The 24,126-nt window shown below is 38.8% G+C and overlaps 1 protein-coding gene across 1 annotated transcript in view; it reads left to right on the plus strand.

The window, feature by feature from the left end:
- The window catches only part of UBA6 (ubiquitin like modifier activating enzyme 6), a 250,035-nt gene that overhangs the window by 154,532 nt on the left and 71,377 nt on the right, over positions 1-24,126 (plus strand). The window contains exons 20-27 of the mRNA XM_053703266.1: positions 2,085-2,190; positions 5,120-5,209; positions 5,296-5,376; positions 5,514-5,642; positions 6,004-6,055; positions 6,142-6,205; positions 14,623-14,692; positions 14,811-14,882. Of these exons, the coding sequence (XP_053559241.1) occupies positions 2,085-2,190; positions 5,120-5,209; positions 5,296-5,376; positions 5,514-5,642; positions 6,004-6,055; positions 6,142-6,205; positions 14,623-14,692; positions 14,811-14,882 (664 nt within the window). The remainder of the gene's footprint in view (positions 1-2,084; positions 2,191-5,119; positions 5,210-5,295; positions 5,377-5,513; positions 5,643-6,003; positions 6,056-6,141; positions 6,206-14,622; positions 14,693-14,810; positions 14,883-24,126) is intronic.

Below are 24,126 nucleotides of genomic sequence, written 5' to 3' on the forward strand. Positions count from 1 at the left end.
AAACATTTTCTTTCATGATTCAGATAGAGCATGCAATTTTAAACAACTTCCTAATTTACTTCTATTATCTAATTTGCTTCATTCTCTTGATATTCTTTGCGGAAAAGCATATCTAGATAGGCTCAGTAGCTGCTGATTGGTCGCTGCACATAGATGCCTTGTGTGATTGGCTCACTAATGTCTATTTCTATTTATTCAACAAATGATATCTAAAGAATGAAGCAAATTAGATAATAGAAGTCAATGTGAATGTTGTTTAAAATTGTATTCTCTATCTAAATCATGAAAGAATTTTTTGGGGTTTAATGTCCCTTTAACTCCTTTTTTTTTCTCTTTACGATCTACTTGTAATATAACTAATGCTTAGATATTTATAGGTTTTCAGGGTTTGTAGTATTGTTTGTTGATAATTTGACATTTGATACCTTTTGCACCAAGAACAATTTCTTGTATATTTTTATACTTGGCGAATAAATTATTCTATTCTATCATGACAATGTGATTGCCAAGAGAACCCTGTTCTTAAGCCGAGAATATTGTACTTTACAATCCCAAAAATCTGAGCATGAAATAAAAAATAGATTGTAAAAAGGTTTGCTAAACGCCATTTCTCAATGTTGCAGTAGTGATTTCTGGTTTCTCACGGTTTCTATAGATCTCATTAGCTGTTCGGGATGTCTTGTATCTATATATCTTAAATACATATACACATATAAATATCAGTCCTGCCCACCACCTTCAGACTATAAAAATTACGTCTTGAATAGTCAGAATTAAGGGTAAAATGGCTGATTTGCACTAAACACCTGCCAAGTTTTTAGTGAGCAGGTCAAATGTAATGCCAATTTATGTGAACTGGGTCTAAAATTGTAGACGATGTAGGATTTTGAGAGCCAACATTATTAGCAGTTTACAACTATTGATTATCAGTAGCAATGTAAATGTAGCCTGTGCATAGAATGCAGCAGTCAAACAAAGATGAGGCACTCTCTGAATCGCCTGAACTCCAAAAAGTTAATAACTCCTATAGTAATTCTAATACCTTGATGTTTAAAAGGGACATGAAACCCAACATTTTTCTTTCATGATTTGAATTTACTTTGATTATCTAATTTGCTTTGTCTTGGTATCCTTTGTTCAAAAGCATACCTAGGTAGGCTCAGGAACTGGGGGCTAGCTGCTGATTGGTGGCTGACCATATTGGCTTACCATTGTGTTTAGCTAGCTCCCAGTAGTGCACTCCTTCCATAAACGATACCAAAAGAATGATGCAAAATTGATAATACAAGTAAATTTGAAAGTTGTATATTCTATCTGAATCATGAAAGAAAAAATTTGGTTTTATGTCCGTTTAAATATGTTCTCATCTCAACCTATGTTACAAGGGCATAAGTTATACTTTACCTGTGGTATGTTAAGATTTGTTACAGCACTTTCAGTGTTTTTTAACATTCATTAAATAATCATAAATAAACTCTATTATGCTTATTAAAAGCTATAATTGAAAATGTTAAAATATTCTTCAATGAAAAGGTTATGTTAAAGCTGTTTTAAATTAATATTGAAACTAACATTGAAGTATCAGTTTTTCACTGTTTAATAAGGGCATCTCCAACAGTTATATAGGAAAACAGTATTCTTTCCCAAGTTTATAAACAAAAAAATGTTGTAGCAAGCACATTAGCAGTCCATTTAACCCCTTTATGCCGGGGGCAAGTGTTGAAGATCAGAACAAAGTTCAGATGTAAACACTTGCTTGAAAAAGGAAATCACGCGATCGTCAAAGCGATCACGTGATTTCAATGCTGGGATCGGATTATGGGGACTGTATATGATGCTAGGCATGCTCCCATTCAAATTTCCCATTGAGTAAAAGGATGGTGCAGGATGCCAAAAACATTAGGTTAGGTCATCATTCCATGCTGTCCTAACGGCGTTAAAGCCTAGTGGTTTTAGGACAGAATGGAACGTCCTGTCAATGTCTAGGGGTTAATTTCATAATGTTTTAATATTAATGAATATGCACTGTGTTTTGTTGAACATGATTAGGTTTAAAGCAAATTTAATTGTTATTTTTGTTATAGTCGTTGTGTCTCAAACGTATGTCCTCTTCTTGACTCTGGCACTATGGGGACAAAAGGGCATACAGAAGTTATTGTACCTCAGTTGACAGAATCATACAACAGCTATGTGAGTATTGTTAAAAAAGAGACAATTCTCTTTACAGAACAACCAATGTCTATAGATCACTTTTTATGAAGAATTTATAAAAACAAATCCACCAATCCTGAATTCCAAAATCTGGTATTATTCCGAAATCCATTAAAATTCATTAATATTTTTTAAATAACATTTTTAAAAATTACCATTTTCCCCTGTTTTTAAATCATACTCTTCTCTACCTTCGTCTTTGGGTTTTTTTTGTGTTCTAAAATTAAAATGATCATCTATATTTATTTAAAACAGTACTGATTACAGTACTGTACTGTACTATCGTTCTGATGTTACAAAGTTTACAAAAGTATTAAATCTGTCCCATTTTACAGATGCAAATATACAAATATTCTGAAATCCAAACCTTTCTGGTCCCAAACAGTTTGGATAAAGGGTTTTGTACCTGCACTTTGTACGCAACAGAGTTAATTATCTATATTGAAAATAACATTAAAGGGATACTATACCAAAATGTTTTCTTTCATGATTCAGATACAGCATGCAATTTTAAGCAACTTTCTAATTTACTCCTATTATCAAATTTTCTTCGTTCTCTTTGTATCATTGTTTAAAAAAGCAGGAATGAATGTTTTCGATCTGGCCCATTTTTTGTTCAACACCCTGGATAGTGCTTGCTGATTTGTGGCTACATTTAGTTATCCAATCAGCATGTGCAACCCAGGTGCTGAAACTAAAATGGGCCAGGTCCAAAGCTTTCATTCCTGCTTATTTAATTAAAGAAAACAAGAGAACGAAGAAAAATTGATTATAGGAGTAAATTAGAAAGTTGCTTAAAATTGCATGCTCTATCTGAATTATGAAAGAAAAAATTTGGTTTTAGTGTCCCTTTAAAGAACTTTTTTTGTAAAATGTAATCTCACATTAAAGGGACATGAACCCCAATTTTTTTCTTTCATGATTCTGATAGAACATGCAATTTAAATAACTTTCCAATATATTTCTATATTTGTTTTGTACTCTTTGAATTCTTTGTTGAAAAGTATATCTAGGTAGGGCTCAGAAGCTGCTGATTGGTAGCTATTCATACATGCCTCTTGTCATTGGGTTTTAGCTAGCTCCCAGTAGTGCATTAAAGGGACATGAAGCCCCAAAAAATAGTTCATGATTCAGATAGAGAATACAATGTTAAACAACTTTCTAATTTACTCCTATTATTTAATTTGCTTCCTTCTCTTGTTATCCTTTGCTGAAAGGTTTATCTAGGAAAGCTCTGAAACAGCAAAGAACCTAGGTTCTAGCTGCTGACTGGTGGCTGCATATATATATATATATATATATACCGATTTTCATTGGCTCACCCATGTGTTCAGTCAGCAACTGGTAGTGCATTGCAGCTCATTCAACAAAGCATAACAAGAGAACAAAGAAAAATTGATAATAAGAGTAAATTAGAAAGTTGCTTAAAGTGAATGTCAATTTTGATGCTAAAGTGCCCGGTTTTTAAAAATTTGATTAAAAACAGGGCCACTTTAATTCATCAAAATTTACATTTCACTCCTGTTGTGAAAAGAAACTTACCTTTTAATCTTGACAGCAGCTCCAGCTTCCTCTGGTCGTCGCAAGCCATTTCTGACGTCAGAAATGATGGATAGGTCATCCTTTCTCAACAGGAGTGAAATGTAAATTTTGATGAATTAAAGTGCCCCTGTTTTTAATCAAATTTTTAAAAACCGGGCACTTTAGCATCAAAATTGACATTCACTTTAAAATTGCATCCTCATCTGAATTATGAAAGAACAATTGTGGGTTTCATGTCCCTTTTAATGCTCTCTCAACAAAGGATACCAAGAGAATAACGCAAATTACATAATAGAAGTAAATTGGAAATCTGTTTAAAATTGTATGACCTATCTGAATCATAAAAAAAAAACATTTTCTGTTTCATGTCCCTTTAATCTCACATTTCTTTGAGTTGTGTAGGACTCTGAACAATATTTTTCATTGAAGCTCTAGAATACTAGTTAGTGGCAGGACCAATACTAGTCCTCCATTTGCTGCTTATATACATCTCCATGCTCTGTGTAAACAGGTCACAGTAAGTTCCCTTGAGTATGGAGCAGGGCAGTAAAAAGATAAAGAGATTAATTTTGGAGAACGTGCTAACAGTAGGAGAAAAACGCATCAGATATATGGGTGCCTAGGGATTGATATGCCTCTTATGTGCTGGTTTTTTTTTTATATGTAATGATATAACGGTATGTCAACTTACTGTTTATACATAACATGGAGCATAGAAACATATATACGTAGCTGATAGAGGAGTGTTCTTGTTTGGATTTTGTAAGGAAAGAAAGTATTTGAAGGCTAATATATTATTATTATTTTTTGGACACAAGTGCAGTCTAGCTTACAATTAAATGTCATACCTTTTTAAATAAAGTAATAATTGTGGAAGTGTATACTGACTGTGTTTAACATATAAACAATATTACAATTATGTTAAAATATCCTGATGATTAGAGCCCTAAAGATATAAGATGTACTTTTTTTTACAACATTACAAATAATGTAACAGTCTTACAGGGATATGAAACCCTATTTTGGTTCAGAACCCTGGGTAGCGCTTGCTGATTGGTGGGTACATTTAGACATCAAACAACAAGCGCTACCCAGGATGCTGAATGAAAAATGGGCCGGCTACTAAGCTTGCATTCCTGCTTTTCAAATAAAGATAACAAAAGAATGAAGACAATTGATAGTAGGAGTAAAAAAGAAAGTTGTCTGAAAATTAGATGCTCTATCTGCATCATGAAAGAAAAACTGTGGGTTTCATATCCCTTTTATCGTAATACATTTTTTTGTCGCTATACTGAATATGTAGGTATATTCTATGTTTTTAAGCTTTTTAGAAACATCTAAACTGACTTTTTTTTTTTTTTCTCAGCGTGACCCTCCAGATGAAGAAATTCCTTTTTGCACTTTGAAGTCATTTCCAGCTTCAATTGAGCACACAATTCAATGGGCAAGAGACAAGGTAATGAATGGCTAACTGTGTGAAAGTTCTTTGCAAACGTAACCAAGTTTTGTAACTTACTTTGGATACTATTTTTCTGCTTGCAGTTTGAGAGTACGTTTTCCCACAAGCCTTCACTGTATAATAAATTTTGGCAGACACATACATCTGCGCAAGACGTTTTGAGGGTAAGCAAAGAAAAATGTGGGACTTGATTAAAATATTGATTTTAATACCATTAAAATTCATAATTTAGCTGTTACAAGATTTATTTATCAGTGAGTGCTAAAGTGCAGTGTTCCCTGTTGTATTGTTTTCCCTCTAGAGAATACAGTGTGGAGATAGTTTGGAAGGCTGCTTTCATGTTGTTAAACTACTTAGCAAAAAACCTAGAACGTGGGATCAATGTGTGGAGCTTGCAAGACTGAAGTTTGAAAAGTATTTCAATCACAAGGTCAGTATAGTACAAGTTTATTCACTTACAGGGGTCTTATAATAATGACACTGCAGTGTACAGGGGGATCAGTACGCTAGAAGTCAACCGTGTTCTTTAAAAGGATATGAAACCCAACATTTTTATCTCATGATTCATATAAAGCATGCGATTTTAAACAACTCTCTAATTTAATTATTATTCTTCTCCATTAAAACACACTCCCCTTCTATAGTAAATGAGATTTTTTTTATAGATTTTATTTATATATATATATATATATATATATATAATTTTTTATTTTGTTGTACAATATATAAAGTCTGGTTGCTCGAGCTTTAAATGTAGTAATTGAATTTGGTGCTTTGCTGTTTTCTATTAGGCACAACAGTTGCTGCATTCATTCCCCCTGGACACACGATTGAAAGATGGAAGTTAGTACAATTTTATGTTCTAATATTTAGATTTTCTTTGCCTCTTTGAAATTCTTAGTAATTAACTATTATTTTGCCCTGTACAGGTTTATTTTGGCAATCACCAAAGCGTCCACCTACTCCGATAAATTGTGATGTAAATGACCAATTGTAAGTATATTTGTTCACTGTAGTATGTGCAGGGAAGGCCACATAAAGGGACACTGTACCCAAAAATTTTCTTTCGTGATTCAGATTGAGCATAAAATTTTAAGCAACTTTCTAATTTACTCCTATTATCAAATTGTCTTCATTCTCTTGGTATCTTTATTTGAAATGCAAGAATGTAAGTTTAAATGCCGGCCCATTTTTGGTGAACAACCTGGGTTGTCCTTGCTGATTGGTGGATAAATTCATCCACCAATAAAAAAGTGCTGTCCAGAGTACTGAATCCAAAAAAAAGCTTAGATGCCTTCTTTTTCAAATAATGATAGCAAGAGAACAAAGAAAAATTGATAATAGGAGTAAATTAGAAAATTGCTTAAAATTTCATGCTCAATCTGAATCACGAAAGAAATATTTTGGGTACAGTGTCCCTTTAACAAAAAAACAAAACATAAGGAGGGATCACTTTTCTACATTTATAAATGCAAAAACGCCAGAATCTAAAGACAGTTGCATTTAAAAAAATTTGGTGATAAACTTTTATACATTTGTTGAAAAGCATACATAGGTAGGTTTAGGAGCAGCACTGCTGTGCGCTAGCTGCAGATTGGTGACTGCACTTATACACCTCTTGTTATTGGCTCACCCAATTTGTTTAGCTAGCTCCCAGGAGTGTATTGGTGCTGCTTCCACAACGGATACCAGTAAAGCCAGTTGAATACTTGGTTGCATTGGGAGACATATTAATAGCAGAAATAGCAAGGTTCTTATGCCATTTTACAGATCATTAGTTAGGCCTCATCTGGAATACTGTGTACAGTTCTGGAGACCATATAAATATATATATGTTAATATAGAAATATAAATAAACTAGAAACTGTCCAAAGGAGGCTACTAAATGGTACACAGTCTAAAATATAAAACGTACAAAGAAAGACTCTATGACCTAAATATGTATAGTTTAGAGGAGAGAAGGAAAAAAGGTGACATGATACAAACCTTCAAATATATAATGGGACTTAATAAAGTGGAAGCTGAATGCATTTTCTTCTTAAACGGGAAGAGTCTACAGCTGCATTCATTACTTTTGGGAATTCAGAACCTGGCCACCAGGAGGAGGCAAAGATACCCCAGCCAAAGGCTTAAATACCTCCCCCACTTCCCTCATCCCCCCCAGTAATTCTTTGCCTTTCGTTACAGGAGGTTGGCAGAGACGTGTCAGAAGTTTGAAGATAGTCTCTTATGGCGGGTAGTACTCCTCGAAATGGGACTGGAGTTTTAAGTAATCCTGTCAGCCTCTCAGTGAGAGCATGGATGAAAGTTAGAGTCCGGAGATGCAGGGAGTGTTGTCTCTGTGAACCCATCCTGACTCATGTTAACAGCTCCTTGGCAATCAGCATTGACGAGTTTCGCTGCCTGCCTTTATTCACTCAAGTCCATGTCAGAAGCGATGCTACAATCTGTCACACTTGAAGGGCCGTGTTACTGTTCCACGGCATAAATTCCGGTAAGATCGTTTCATTTTATTTCAATATGGGAATGTAATGTTAGCTAAAGAAGTCAGGCTCCCAGTGGGACTCCTTTTATCTTATGGAATCAAGGGTTAATATCTCCTGTGGGGGTTATTGAACAGGCGGGACTTTAATCATGTTTATGTGATTCTGTCTGCTTATGTGTAGTGATACTTGGGCTCAGGGCTATTCCGAACATAACGGCCTTATCAGACTAGCACTGCTGCGCCTTTTTTGCGAAGCTTACACAGTACACCGCTTGACCGGGAGTGGTCACGTTGTACCTCCATTTCCGTACTCTGACCGAGTGATGACGGAGAGAGTCTGTTCGTTGGTTGTCTGGTTCACAGGAGGTGGTGAGTGCCCCAGTGTAAGGTGCCGTTTAGTTTTTGTCCATATTTGCAATCTTCATATTTGCAATCTACAAGTTATGGAGGATTCTGATGTTTTTAGAGACGAACATCTCTGACTCAGAGTATACGTCTTGTGAAGAGTATGAAATGGCCCGTGTTATCCATGCTAGAGTACTCTCTTCCCCTGATTAAGGGAGCGTAGAGTGTGTTGAGCCATCCACCCCTGAGGATTCCATGTCCGGTGAGGCACTTGCCCCAGAACTTTCTTTTGCTACTCAAGCAGGTGTCCCAAGGGCCATTACTCCTCCGGAAGGCGTCTTGTTTCCTCCAGAGGTGACGGCACAGTTCCAAAAAGGCCATATCGATGGCACTGGCACATTTTATATCTCCCAAGAGAAGTATTTCTAAAATACTGTCCTGTTAACGAGGGTCCGTCAAGCGTGAGATTGCCTGAGTCAGTTCGACCTTCTGGGGAAGCGATGGCATCTGAGGCTTCAGGGGCTCCTCCCTCTGGGCCAGGGTCATCCATCGATCCGGCGGGGGAACATTTTGCCTTCCGTTATAGACTGGCACGCCTTCATGTACTACTAATGCATGTTTTGGCGGTGCTGGAGGATTCCGGTCCTACTGGACCGAGGGATCCTTAGTATTCTGTGCCGGAGTGCAAATTGGGTTAGATGTATGGGGATGAAGCCAATCTCCTTCACGTCTCCGTCTTTCGTTTCTTTTAAGTATCTGTTCCAGTTCTGAGCTTAGGAGATTGGGACCTCTAATCGGCTGGTCCCCTTGGCGTTCCCATTCTCCTTGGGCGTTCACCCGCGGGTGCTGCCTTCATTTTATTTGATTCATTTGGGATGTGTTTAATTTGTTTTATGAAGCTCATGTTTGATATAGTTTCCGTTTTTTTGGGAACGTTTCTTCTCTAGAACTGATACTTGCGATTTTGTTGTCACGTAAGCACTTCATTGGAAGTTGCGCAGTACTATATAATGCATAGTTATGTTTATAGTTTGTTTTCGATCCCTTCGGGGGCCTCGATTTTCCTTGGACCTTGCACAGTTTCGGAGTGTTCTCATGCCAGGCGGATCCTGGTCGGGCACTAGATACGGTTCCTTACAGTTCATGTCACCCACGTGGTACTGATGTACTGGTTACCCTGTTGGGTACTGGGTCGTTCACTTTGATAAGTGTTTGTGTTTTTCTTGTTGCCTCCATTTTAGAAGGAGGAGGGCTGCTTTGGCCCACCTCCCGTTCTACTATTAAGTGGGCCTCTACGGTGGCTTAGTGGTAATGTCTGATTATTAAACTCATGATTAGGAGTTTGAACCCACCACCATCATCGTGTGAGGCCTTTGGCCTTGGAGCAGAGTTTCCTCCATTCCCATTGGGTTTGGAGGTTTAAATGACCTCTAGGCGTTGGGGGTACCGGATGGATAATGATTCGTTTTCACTCTTGGTACCTTCTGGATGTCTAATTTTTGTGACTCATCCCAGACACCTTGCGTAGGTTGCTGGGGCTACTTTGTCCCCTTCTCGGGTGGTTGGGTCATCCGTGTCTGGAAGTCCGGGTATGTCCTTGTTACTTCTTCCTTTAATATGTTGCACGCTCTCCTATGGGAGAGCAGGGGTTGGGGGTTCCCCCTTCCCCCCTTTTGTTTTCCCCGGCATATTCCCCTGGTAGACTTGTCTGCCAGGAGTTATGAGGCTCCCACTGTGTTTTCCTGTGAGGTACAGGATTTCCGGGAGACTGATCCTGTAAGGGTCTTTTGGAGATATTATCATCTTCTCATTCTATGGACTGGTTTGGAGCCTGTCCCTTTTCATCCTGTGGTCTTTAGAGGGAGGTGTTCCCTTTAGACTCTCTGAAAGATCTATGTCTTTGGGTTTACAGCAGAGGATCCGGGATCCAGTTTCACCTTCGGGGTGCTGGTTGCCCTTTTCCTAGACCTTTTAAGGTGGCTCCTTGGCCTCTTTGGTCTGTATCTCTTTCAAAAGTCCAATGTCCAGGGACATTGGGATATGGGAGTGCACTTCAGGGTGCATTCCTCCGTATGTGATCACTTGATGGGTTAGAACATCGATCGGTCTCGGGTTCTGGGGGTCTGACTTATGGCCATGTCTCTTGTCTGAGATTCGGAGTCCGGATCTGAATCGGTCCTAGGTGAAATCAGCTGCAGCTATTTGCACCTTGAATGTGTGCTCACAAGCTCTTTTCAAATCTGTTTCAAGCCTTTGGGTTCTACATCTTTCACTTCTCCCTTCAGGGACTATTTAGTATCTGCCTGAGGGCTAGTTTTGCTGTCTTTCAGGCGAGATCTTACGGTTGTCATGGGCAGCTATTGCACCTTGATGTGAGCTTGTGGGTTGGTTTCAACTGGGCTGTCGGCTTCTTCGCCAAGATTCTGGCTTGGGAAGCGGTTCCTTTACATTTACCCTCCTTCTGGGAGTTTTTGCAGTGTTTCAGTGTCTGAGGCCTTATAGCTCTTTCTTTTCTTGTTAACTGAGAGGTGCTGCCCTCCTTTGCGTGCAAGAGGTTATGGGGCTGGGTTCTGGTACTGGGACGCTGTAGTTCAGTGTCCTATCTCCCTTGGTTAGGAGTGGTCCTTTTTAGGTAGAAAGCTGTGTAGCGGTTCTTGACCCCAAAGCTCGCAGTCTTCTGTCCTGTCAAGCTAATTTCACTAATAGTCAGAGTTGTTTTTCCTTGGGGCCCCCCTTTTTTTTTCTTCTGAGGTGTGATTTGGAGAATTTTGTACTCTTTGTATTCAGACGTTGCCAAATTTTTGGAACTGGGTCCGTTATCTCGGAAGGGGAGTCGGGGATCTGGCTGCTCTGAGTATTGACCATGTGCTTCCAGTTGCTGCAGGTCTAAGTGGCCTGAAGGTTATCTCCCTTCTTAGTGGCTGAGGGTTGAAGTTGTTCCTGCTGTGGCAGATCTTTACCCTTGTTCCTGCCTTAGTGGGGGGTCATGGTGTTCATCCTTCCACTGGTCGCTCATGCTGCTGGTGTTGGATGTTTTTCTAAGGTCCTAGACGAGAGTGTTGTCTGGAATTTTTTGGCATTCTCTGTGGGATGGTCTCCCATGTTGGCTTAGGGTCAGCTTTGCTGTCTTGAGGCTGGAGTTTGCGAGTGCTTGTTCAGAGGTGGCTATTTGTCACGAGATAGCCTTTTCTCTGATGGGATTATCATCCTTGTCTGCAGGTTCCAAATTTTTTTCGGTTTCTGTGGGCTTCCTACCTATATTTGACTAGTTTAGCTACTGTGTCTGCTAGACTAGGGTACAGTGGGGAGCTTGTGGCTTCCTTGTGACACCATTAGTCGTATGGTGTTGTGTCAGGGATCTGAGGTTAAATTGATCCCTGGTCCTTGCCCTTCTAGGGAGTTCTTCGCTGGGCAGTTGTCTTTAGCAACTTTGGGTTCGCCTTAGTTGTTTCAAGGTTTCTTTCCTTCGTGGTGGTCCTTTAAACATCTTTTGGATCCTCTGTTTTTCCCCCTGGGGCTAGGTGGAGGTTCCTACTTCGGGTTTAGAGTTAGTTCTGTGTAATCAGTAAGCCCGCGGGACTTGACTCCTTGGGGGCTTGTTGTGTTTGTTGGATCTAGGGATCTGGCGGTCTTTAGCTTGGCTTGTATGTTATTTAACTGATGGGCAGTTACTGGGTCCTTTCAGGTTTTTAACCCCTTGTTCTAAGCGTTAGTTTTTTGGTAGGGTGTTGGGTTTTTTAAGGCTGTGGTGCCCTTCGAAAGGGGCTGCCTTCTGTACCCGCCCTTTTGTTTGCATTCAGTGTCCTCTATAGTTTGGGTATTGTTTTCCCAAAAGTAATGAATGCAGCTGTGGACTCTTCCCGTTTTAAGAAGAAAAACTTAAATTATGCTTACCTGATAATTTTCTTTTCTTCTGACGGGAAGATTCCACAGCTCCCCGACCGTGCTTTATATGAGGCGGCGGTTTTTGTTCTTCTGGCACCTTTTTCACCCTGATATTTCTCCTACTGTTCCTTGTTCCCTTGGCAGAATGACTGGGGGATGAAGGAAGTGGAGACCGTATTAAAGCCTTTGGCTGGGTGTCTTTGCCTCCTCCTGGTGGCCAGGTTCTGAATTCCCAAAAGTAATGAATGCAGTTGTGGACTCTTCCCGTCAGAAGAAAAGAAAATTATCATGTAAGCATAATTTGTTTTTCCACAAAAAAAATAAATACCAAAACCAGGGGTCACAATCTTAAAGGGACAAGAAGCCCAAACATTTTCTTTCATGATTCAAATAGAGAATACAGTTTTAAACAACTTTCTAATTTACTTCTATTATCTAATTTGCTTCATTCTCTTGGTATTATTTGTTGAAGGAGCAGCAATGCACTACTTGTTTCTAACTGAACACATGGGTGAGCCAATGACAATCGTTATATATCTGCAGCCACCAATCGACAACGAGAACCTACGTTCTTTGCTGCTCCTGAGCTTACATAGATAAACCTTTCAGCAAAGAGAAGGAAGCAAAATAAATAATAGAAGTAAATTGGAAAGTTTAAAATTGTATTCTCTATCTGAATCATAAAAGAAAATTTTTGGGTTTCATGTCCCTTTAAGTTAGAGGGTAGCAGATTCAAGAGAAATGTGAGGAATACGTTTTTTACAGAAAGGGTGGTGGTTTCATGGAACAAACTTCCAATTAAGGTGGTAAACACAAAGACTGTAAAGGAATTCGAAAGTGCCTGGGACATTCATAAGGCTATCTTAAGGAAAAAGTAACGTAATATACAGTAGGTAGACTTGATGGGCCTTCTTTGTTCTTATCTACCGTGAAATTCTATGTTTATAAGAGAATGAATCCAATTTGATAATAGAAGTAAACTGGAAAGTTGTTTACAATTGTATGTTCTACTTAAAGTGAATGTAAACTCACCATATTAGCAATCTCTACAAATTAGGGGGACTTTAATTCATCGTTTTTTTTTTTTGTGTACCTGCAAAATCCAAAAATATACCTTTTTATCTCATTTTCTGACCCGCGATTCCTCCGCCGGCCATGTTGTCCCTCTTTTTTCCAATGATTGACAACATCGATTGCCAATCCGGTTTTCCCCCCTGGGGCGTTCAACACCTTTTTTGCAATGTCATGCGCTTCTTCTGCACATGCGTTAGCATATAATACCCAGCTTCAGAAGGGATGCGCTTCCACGAGACGCACATGCTTTATTAGACCCATATACAAATTCCGGCTAAGAACAAACACTTGCAAGTAAGTATCGATGCCGAAGTAACACAGGGAAGTTTGCTAATATTCTAATCGCCTTATATTTATAACGATCGCATCTACAGAGGAGTTATTTTTTTTTTAGCAACTATACTATGTTGTGCCTTGAAGATATCGGATATTAACGCATGCACACCATAAGTATATCCTATTTTCAAGCTTGCACACAGTAAGTATTTTGCTTAGTAAACACATGCGCAGATGAAGTACCAAGGTTTTTAACGCATGCACATAGTAAGGGCTCCACGGGTGCGCGCTTTTGAGATACGTATAGAGCGGGTGGGACCGCTCTATACGTCACACTCTAAAAAACACGGAAGTGCTGGATGGAAGGAGTTCGACCTGAAAACGGAGCAAAGTTAGTATTTCAAATAAATTAAAAATGATTTATATTTTAAAAAAAAAAAGAAAAAAAGTTGGTTTGAATAAGGATGTGTAATAGGAGTATTGGGAGCCTTGAGTAATTGTAAAATTTACATTCACTTTAAAACATGAAAGAAACATTTTCAGTTTTTATAATACTTTTTAAAACATTCTATATAAGACAATGTTTCAAAATGTATTACAGAGCTTTCATTTTGAAAACAATGGATGCACCATTGAATTGAATAAACCATTTTTATGTGGGAATTATCCCGGTCAGCACTGAGCAGGACTCAGCTGTACATAATCATGCACTTCCTGTTAATTTAACATTCAATTTAAATAGTTTAGCCTTTTTTCTTCAAAACAGTGGTTCTTTCATATACAGACAAAAAATGAGTCATATTTCCCTTTCAAAGAGCCAGTTCTGAAAATGTGAAAATTGTTTTAAATGTTACAGCATATTCAGCCCATTGGCGCATTCTGTTGTAATGTTAATTAATATGTGTGTTTAATTTTTTCTTTACCATGTATTCTAGTTAAAGAGGCATAAAACGCAAAATTTAAATTCTCTTCTTAAACTTTACTCTTTATTATTTATGTTGTACTTTTTTCTTGTAATTTAGCAATGAAAATGTTTCCAATTCTTCTAAGATTGGAAATGAATACTGTAGACTTCACAGTCCTAACCCTGTTTTAGGAGCTACACTGTGATTGCTTGATTGCTGAGGTACAGATATACATTAGCCCCTACAGTAGAGGAGATAAGCGAAGACACTTTTAGGTTGCAAAACAGTTAAAACAATATGACATGTTTAAATGCTATTAAACCATTTATTTTGTACTCAGACCTTTTTCTTATGCAGTGTTTATGTGCACATATATACTGTGCATATATTTAAAAAATACGTTTTATGACCCTTAAACTTATTGTATTATTACATTACAGGCATTTTAGCTTCATTGTTAGTGCATCCAAATTGTTTGCTGAAGTACACAGTATTCCTTTCACTGACAAGGTAAGCTTCTGAAAGATACCACAAATCTAAAATCATGGGTTAGGGCAGGGGTTTACATATTTTCTAGACCAAGGTACACTTTTTATTGACTGTTTGTGTTTTTTTTTTTTTTTTACAGGACTTGTCACAAGATGTTATCACAAAAATAATCTCAAAAATGGGCATCAAAGAATTTACTCCTTCAAACAAAGTAAGTATTTCTCTTGTAAGGTGTATCCAGTCCACGGATCATCCATTACTTGTGGGATATTCTCATTCCCAACAGGAAGTTGCAAGAGGACACCCACAGCAGAGCTGTAATATAGCTCCTCCCCTAACTGTCATAGCCAGTCATTCTCTTGCAACTCTCAACAAGCTAGGATGTTGTAGGAGAGAGTGGTTAAATATAGTTAGTTTATATTCTTCAATCAAAAGTTTGTTATTTTTAAATAGTACCGGAGTTGTGCTATTTTATCTCAGGCAGTAAATAGAAGAAGAATCTGCCTGAGGTTTCTATGATCTTAGCAGGTTGTAACTAAGATCCATTGCTATTCTCACATATGTCTGAGGGGATTACACAGATGAGGTAACTTCAGCGAGAGAATGGCGTGCAGTTTATTCTGCTATCAGGTATGTGCAGTTATAATTTTTTCTAGAGATGGAAAACACTAGAAAATGCTGCTGATACCGGATTAATGTAAGTTAAGCCTGAATACAGTGATTTAATAACGACTGGTATCATGCTTACTCCCAGGGGTAATACCCTTATGATATTGCAATATAAACGTTTGCTGGCATGTTTAATCGTTTTTTATATATGCATTGGTGATAAAACTTTATTGGGGCCTAGTTTCTTTCATGTAATTAGCAAGAGTCCATGAGCTAGTGACGTATGGGATATACATTCCTACCAGGAGGGGCAAAGTTTCCCAAACCTCAAAATGCCTATAAATACACCCCTCACCACACCCACAAATCAGTTTTACAAACTTTGCCTCCTATGGAGGTGGTGAAGTAAGTTTGTGCTAGATTCTACGTTGATATGCGCTCCGCAGCAGGTTGGAGCCCGGTTTTCCTCTCAGCGTGCAGTGAATGTCAGAGGGATGTGAGGAGAGTATTGCCTATTTGAATTCAGTGATCTCCTTCTACGGGGTCTATTTCATAGGTTCTCTGTTATCGGTCGTAGAGATTCATCTCTTACCTCCCTTTTCAGATCGACGATATACTCTTATTTATATACCATTACCTCTGCTGATTCTCGTTTCAGTACTGGTTTGGCTTTCTACAAACATGTAGATGAGTGTCCTGGGGTAAGTAAATCTTATTTTCTGTGACACTCTAAGCTATGGTTGGGCACTTTTTTATAAAGTTCGAAATATATGTATTCAAACATTTATTTGCCTTGACTCAGGATGTTCAACATTCCTTATTTCAGACAGTCAGTTTCATATTTGGGATAATGCATATAAATAAATCAATTTTTTTCTTACCTTAAAAATTTGACTTTTTCCCTGTGGGCTGTTAGGCTCGCGGGGGCTGAAAATGCTTAATTTTATTGCGTCATTCTTGGCGCGGACTTTTTTGGTGCAAAAACAACAGTTTTTCGGCGTCATACGTGTCGCCGGAAGTTGCGTCATTTTTGACGTTCTTTTGCGTCAAAAGTGTCGGCGTTCCGGATGTGGCGTCATTTTTGGCGCCAAAAGCATTTAGGCGCCAAATAATGTGGGCGTCATTTTTGGCGCTAAAAAAAAATATGGGCGTCACTATTGTCTCCACATTATTTAAGTCTCATTTTTTATTGCTTCTGGTTGCTAGAAGCTTCTTCACTGGCATTTTTTCCCATTCCTGAAACTGTCATTTAAGGAATTTGATCAATTTTGCTTTATATGTTGTTTTTTCTATTACATATTGCAAGATGTCCCACGTTAAAACTGAGTCAGAAGATACTTCTGGAAAATCGCTGCCTGGGGCTGGAGCTACCAAAGCTAAGTGTATCTACTGTAAACTTATGGTATCTGTTCCTCCAGCTGTTGTTTGTACTGTTTTGTCATGACAAACTGTTAAATGCAGATAATATTTCCTTTAGTACTGTTACATTACCTGTTGCTGTTCTGTCAACATCTAATACTCAGAGTGTTCCTGATAACATAAGAGATTTTGTTTCTAATCCATTAAGAAGGCTATGTCTGTTATTCCTCCTTCTAGTAAATGTAAAAAGTCTTTTAAAACTTCTCATTTTTCAGATAAATTTTTAAATGAACATCATCATTCTGATTCTGATAATGGTTCTTATGGTTCAGAGGATTCTGTCTCAGAGGTTGATGCTGATAAATCTTCATATTTATTTAAAATGAAATTTATTCGTTCTTTACTTAAAGAAGTCCTAATTGCATTAGAAATGGAGGATTCTGGTCCTCTTGTTACTAAATCTAAACGTTTAAATAAGGTTTTTAAATCTCCTGTAGTTATTCCAGAAGTTTTTTTTCTGTCCCTAGTGCTATTTCTGAAGTAATTTCCAGGGAATGGAATAATTTGGATAATTCATTTACTCCTTCTAAACGTTTTAAGCAATTATATCCTGTGCCATCTGACAGATTAGAGTTTTGGGACAAAATCCCTAAAGTTGATGGGGCTGTCTCTACTCTTGTTAAGCGTACTACTATTCCTACGGCAGATGGTACTTCCTTAAGGATCCTTTGGATAGGAAAATTAAATCCTTTCTAAGAAAAGCTTACTTGTGTTCAGGTAATCTTCTTAGACCTGCTATATTTTTAGCGGATGTTGCTGCAGCTTCATCTTTTAGTTAGAAGCTTTAGCGCAACAAGTAACAGATCATAATTCTCATAGCATTTTTATTCTTCAACATGCTAATAATTTTATTTGTAATGCCATCTTTGATATCATTAGAGTTGATGTCAGGTATATGTCTCTAGCTATTTTAGCTAGAAGAGCTTTATGGCTTAAGACTTGGAATGCTGATATGTCTTCTAAGTCTACTCTGCTTTCCCTTTCTTTCCAGGGTAATAATCGTTTTCGTTCCTTTTGTCACAACAGGGAACAAAAACCTGATCCTTCATCCTCAGGAGCGGTATCAGTTTGGAAACCATTTCCAGTCTGGAATAAATCCAAGCCTTTTAGAAAATCAAAGCCAGCTCCTAAGTCCACATGAAGGTGCGGCTCTCATTCCAGCTCAGCTGGTAGGGGGCAGATTACGTTTTTTCTAAGAAATTTGGATCAATTCCGTTCACAATCTTTGGATTCAGAACATTGTTTCAGAAGGGTACAGAATTGGCTTCAAGATAAGGCCTCCTGCTAAGAGATTTTTTCTTTCCCGTGTCCCAGTAAACCCAGCGAAGGCTCAAGCATCTCTGAAATGTGTTTCAGATCTAGAGTTGACTGGAGTAATTTTGCCAGTTCCAGTTCTGGAACAGGGACTGGGGTTTTATGCAAATCTCTTCATTGTACCAAAGAAGGAAAATTCCTTCAGACCAGTTCTGGATCTAAAAATATTGAATCGTTATGTAAGGATACCAACATTCAAAATGGTAACTGTAAGGACTATCCTGCCTTTTGTTCAACAAGGGCATTATATGTCTACTATAGATTTACAGGATGCATATCTGCATATTCCGATTCATCCAGATCACTATCAGTTTCTGAGATTCTCTTTCCTAGACAAGCATTACCAGTTTGTGGCTCTGCCGTTTGGCCTAGCTACAGCTCCAAGAATTTTTACGAAGGTTCTTGGTGCCCTTCTGTCTGTAATCAGAGAACAGGGTATTGTGGTATTCCTTATTTGGACGATATCTTGGTACTTGCTCAGTCTTCACATTTAGCAGAATCTCATTTGAATCGACTTGTGTTGTTTCTTCAACATCATGGTTGGAGGATCAATTTACCAAAAAGTTCATTGATTCCTCAGACTTAGGTAACCTTTTTAGGTTTTCAGATAGATTCAGTATCCATAACTCTATCTTTGATAGACATGTGACGTCTAAAGTTGATATCAGCTTGTCGAAACCTTCAGTCACAATCTTTCCCTTCGGTAGCCTTATGCATGGAAATTCTAGGTCTTATGACTGCGGCATCGGACGCGATCCCCTTTGCTCGTTTTCACATGCGGCCTCTTCAGCTCTGTATGCTGAACCAGTGGTGCAGGGATTACACAAAGATATCTCAATTAATATCTTTAAAACCGATTGTACAACACTCTCTGACGTGGTGGACAGATCACCATCGTTTAGTTCAGGGGGCTTCTTTTGTTCTTCCGACCTGGACTGTAATTTCAACAGATGCAAGTCCTACAGGTTGGGGAGCTGTGTGGGGGTCTCTGACAGCACAAGGGGTTTGGGAATCTCAGGAGGTGAGATTACCGATCAATATTTTGGAACTCCGTGCAATTTTCAGAGCTCTTCAGTCTTGGCCTCTTCTAAAGAGAGAATCGTTCATTTGTTTTCAGACAGACAATGTCACAACTGTGGCATACATCAATCATCTAGGAGGGACTCACAGTCCTCTGGCTATGAAAGAAGTATCTCGAATTCTGGTATGGGCGGAATCCAGCTCCTGTCTAGTTTCTGCGGTTCATATCCCAGGTATAGACAATTGGGAAGCGGATTATCTCAGTCGCCACACGTTTCATCCGGGCGAATGGTCTCTTCTCCCAGAAGTATTTCTTCAGATTGTTCAAATATGGGGTCTTCCAGAAATAGATCTGATGGCTTCTCATCTAAACAAGAAACTTCCCAGGTATCTGTCCAGATCCAGGGATCCTCAAGCGGAAGCAGTGGATGCGTTGTCACTTCCTTGGAAGTATCATCCTGCCTATATCTTTCCGCCTCTAGTTCTTCTTCCAAGAGTAATCTCCAAGATTCTGAAGGAATGCTCATTTGTTCTGCTGGTGGCTCCAGCATGGCCTCACAGGTTTTTGGTATGCGGAGCCTGTCCGGATGGCCTCTTGCCAACCGTGGACTCTTCCGTTAAGACCAGACCTTCTGTCACAAGGTCCTTTTTTCCATCAGGATCTCAAATCCTTAAATTTAAAGGTATGGAGATTGAACGCTTGATTCTTAGTCAAAGAGGTTTCTCTGACTCTGTGATTATTACTATGTTCCAGGCTCGTAAATCCGTATCTAGGGAGATATATTATAGAGTCTGGAAGACTTATATTTCTTGGTGTCTTTCTCATCATTTTTCCTGGCATTCTTTTAGAATTCCGAGAATTTTACAGTTTCTTCAGGATGGTTTGGATAAAGGTTTGTCTGCAAGTTCCTTGAAAGGACAAATCTCTGCTCTTTCTGTTCTTTTTCACAGAAAGATTGTTAATCTTCCTGATATTCATTGTTTTGTACAAGCTTTGGTTCGTATAAAACCTGTCATTAAGTCAATTTCTCCTCCTTGGAGTTTGAATTTGGTTTTGGGGGCTCTTCAAGCTCCTCCGTTTGAACCTATGCATTTTTTGGTCATTAAATTACTTTCTTGAAAAGTTTTGTTCCTTTTGGCCATCTCTTCTGCCAGAAGAGTTTCTGAATTATCTGCTCTTTCTTGTGAGTCTCCTTTTCTGATTTTTCATCAGGATAAGGCGGTGTTGCGAACTTCTTTTAAATTTTTACCTAAGGTTGTGAATTCTAACAACATTAGTAGAGAAATTGTGGTTCCTTCATTATGTCCTAATCCTAAGAATTCTAAGGAGAAATCATTGCTTTCTTTGGATGTAGTTAGAGCTTTGAAATATTATGTTGAAGCTACTAAGAATTTTCAAAAGACTTCTAGTCTATTTGTTATCTTTTCCGGTTCTAGGTAAGGTCAGAAGGCTTCTGCCATTTCTTTGGCATCTTGGTTGATATCTTTAATTCATCATGCTTATGTAGAGTCGGGTAAAACTCCGACTCAAAGGATTACAGCTCATTCTACTAGGTCAGTTTCTACTTCCTGGGCGTTTAGGAATGAAGCTTCGGTTGTTCAGATTTGCAAAGCAGCAACTTGGTCTTCTTTGAATACTTTTACTAAATTCTACCATTTTGATGTGTTTTTCTTCTTCTGAAGCAGTTTTTGGTAGAAAAGTACTTCAGGCAGCTGTTTCAGTTTGATTCTTCTGCTTATATTTTCAGTTTTTTTCATTATAAGTTTTAAACTTTGTTTGGGTGTGGATTATTTTCAGCGGAATTGGCTGTCTTTATTTTATCCCTCCCTCTCTAGTGACTCTTGCGTGGAAGATCCACATCTTGGGTAGTCATTATCCCATACATCACTAGCTCATGGACTCTTGCTAATTACATGAAAGAAAACATAATTTATGTAAGAACTTACCTGATAAATTCATTTCTTTCATATTAGCAAGAGTCCATGAGGCCCACCCTTTTTTGTGGTGGTTATGATTTTTTTGTATAAAGCACAATTATTCCAATTCCTTATATTTATGCTTCGCACTTTTTTCTTATCACCCCACTTCTTGGCTATTCGTTAAACTGATTTGTGGGTGTGGTGAGGGGTGTATTTATAGGCATTTTGAGGTTTGGTAAACTTTGCCCCTCCTGGTAGGAATGTATATCCCATACGTCACTAGCTCATGGACTCTTGCTAATATGAAAGAAATGAATTTATCAGGTAAGTTCTTACATAAATTATGTTTTTTTCCACATGGCTGGCTTAAATTTTGACTAGAAACAGTTTTACTGAGGCTTTCCACTGTTATAGTATAAAAGTTACAGTTGGTGCAGTTAAAATTACAAACTGTGACATCCAGCTTCCCTCAGGAGTCCCCTGTATGCTATAGGACATCTCTAAAGGGCTCAAAGGCTTTCCAAAGTCGTTTATTGGGGAAGGTAGGACCACAGCTTGCTGTGGCAGTTGGTTGTGACTGTTTAAAAAAAAAAAAACCAACAAAAAAAAAAGTCTATTTCTCCAACATAGGTGTGTCCGGTCCACGGCGTCATCCTTACTTGTGGGATATTCTCTTCCCCAACAGGAAATGGCAAAGAGCCCAGCAAAGCTGGTCACATGATCCCTCCTAGGCTCCGCCTTCCCCAGTCATTCTCTTTGCCGTTGTACAGGCAACATCTCCACGGAGATGGCTTAGAGTTTTTTAGTGTTTAACTGTAGTTTTTATTATTCAATCAAGAGTTTGTTATTTTAAAATAGTGCTGGTATGTACTATTTACTCTGAAACAGAAAAGAGATGAAGATTTCTGTTTGTAAGAGGAAAATGATTTTAGCAACCGTTACTAAAATCGATGGCTGTTCCACACAGGACTGTTGAGAGGAATTAACTTCAGTTGGGGGAACAGTGAGCAGACTTTTGCTGCTTGAGGTATGACACATTCTAACAAGACGATGTAATGCTGGAAGCTGTCATTTTCCCTATGGGATCCGGTAAGCCATTTTTATTACAGAAAGAAAAAAAGGGCTTCACAAGGGCTTTCTAAGACTGTAGACATTTTCTGGGCTAAATCGATTTATATTTTATACTCCATAGCCTTGAGGAATTATTTTAATCTTGGGAATTATGTAAAATAACCGGCAGGCACTGTATTGGACACCTTATTCTCTAGGGGCTTTCCCTAATCATAGGCAGAGTCTCATTTTCGCGCCTGTATTGCGCACTTGTTTTTGAGAAGCATGACATGCAGATGCATGTGTGAGGAGCTCTGATACATAGAAAAGACTTTCTGAAGGCGTCATTTGGTATCGTATTCCCCTTTGGGCTTGGTTGGGTCTCAGCAAAGCAGATACCAGGGACTGTAAAGGGGTTAAATATAAAAACGGCTCCGGTTCCGTTATTTTAAGGGTTAAAGCTTCCAAATTTGGTGCGCAATACTTTTAAGGCTTTAAGACACTGTGGTGAAATTTTGGTGAATTTTGAACAATTCCTTCATACTTTTTCGCAATTGCAGTAATAAAGTGTGTTCAGTTTAAAATTTAAAGTGACAGTAACGGTTTATTTTAAAACGTTTTTTGTACTTTGTTATCAAGTTTTTGCCTGTTTAACATGTCTGAACTACCAGATAGACTGTGTTCTGAATGTGGGGAAGCCAAGGTTCCTTCTCATTTAAATAGATGTGATTTATGTGACACAAAATTTAGAGAAAATGATGCCCAAGATGATTCCTCAAGTGAGGGGAGTAAGCATGGTACTGCATCATCCCCTCCTTCGTCTACACCAGTCTTGCCCACACAGGAGGCCCCTAGTACATCTAGCGCGCCAATACTCCTTACTATGCAACAATTAACGGCTGTAATGGATAATTCTATCAAAAACATTTTAGCCAAAATGCCCACTTATCAGCGAAAGCGCGACTGCTCTGTTTTAGAAAATACTGAAGAGCATGAGGACGCTGATGATATTGGTTCTGAAGGGCCCCTACACCAGTCTGAGGGGGCCAGGGAGGTTTTGTCTGAGGGAGAAATTTCAGATTCAGGGAAAATTTCTCAACAAGCTGAACCTGATGTGATTACATTTAAATTTAAATTGGAACATCTCCGCGCTCTGCTTAAGGAGGTGTTATCCACTCTGGATGATTGTGAGAATTTGGTCATTCCAGAGAAACTATGTAAAATGGACAAGTTCCTAGAGGTCCCGGGGCCCCCCGAAGCTTTTCCTATACCCAAGCGGGTGGCGGACATTGTAAATAAAGAATGGGAAAGGCCCGGTATACCTTTCGTCCCTCCCCCCATATTTAAAAAATTGTTTCCTATGGTCGACCCCAGAAAGGACTTATGGCAGACAGTCCCCAAGGTCGAGGGGGCGGTTTCTACTCTAAACAAACGCACCACTATACCCATAGAAGATAGTTGTGCTTTCAAAGATCCTATGGATAAAAAATTAGGTTTGCTTAAAAAGATGTTTGTTCAGCAAGGTTACCTTCTACAACCAATTTCATGCATTGTTCCTGTCACTACAGCCGCGTGTTTCTGGTTCGATGAGCTAGAAAAGGCGATCAATAATAATTCTTCTTCTTATGAGGAGATTATGGACAGAATTCGTGCTCTCAAATTGGCTAATTCTTTCACCCTAGACGCCACTTTGCAATTGGCTAGGTTAGCGGCGAAAAATTCTGGTTTTGCTATTGTGGCGCGCAGAGCGCTTTGGTTAAAATCTTGGTCAGCGGATGCGTCTTCCAAGAACAAATTGCTTAACATTCCTTTCAAGGGGAAAACGCTGTTTGGCCCTGACTTGAAAGAGATTATCTCTGATATCACTGGGGGCAAGGGCCACGCCCTTCCTCAGGATAGGTCTTTCAAGGCCAAAAATAAACCTAATTTTCGTCCCTTTCGCAGAAACGGACCAGCCCCAAGTGCTACGTCCTCTAAGCAAGAGGGTAATACTTCTCAAGCCAAGCCAGCCTGGAGGCCAATGCAAGGCTGGAACAAAGGAAAGCAGGCCAAGAAACCTGCCACTGCTACCAAGACAGCATGAGATGTTGGCCCCCGATCCGGGACCGGATCTGGTGGGGGGC

This window comes from Bombina bombina, chromosome 2 (genome assembly GCF_027579735.1).
Source record: "Bombina bombina isolate aBomBom1 chromosome 2, aBomBom1.pri, whole genome shotgun sequence".
Classification (NCBI taxonomy): Eukaryota; Metazoa; Chordata; class Amphibia; order Anura; family Bombinatoridae; genus Bombina; species Bombina bombina.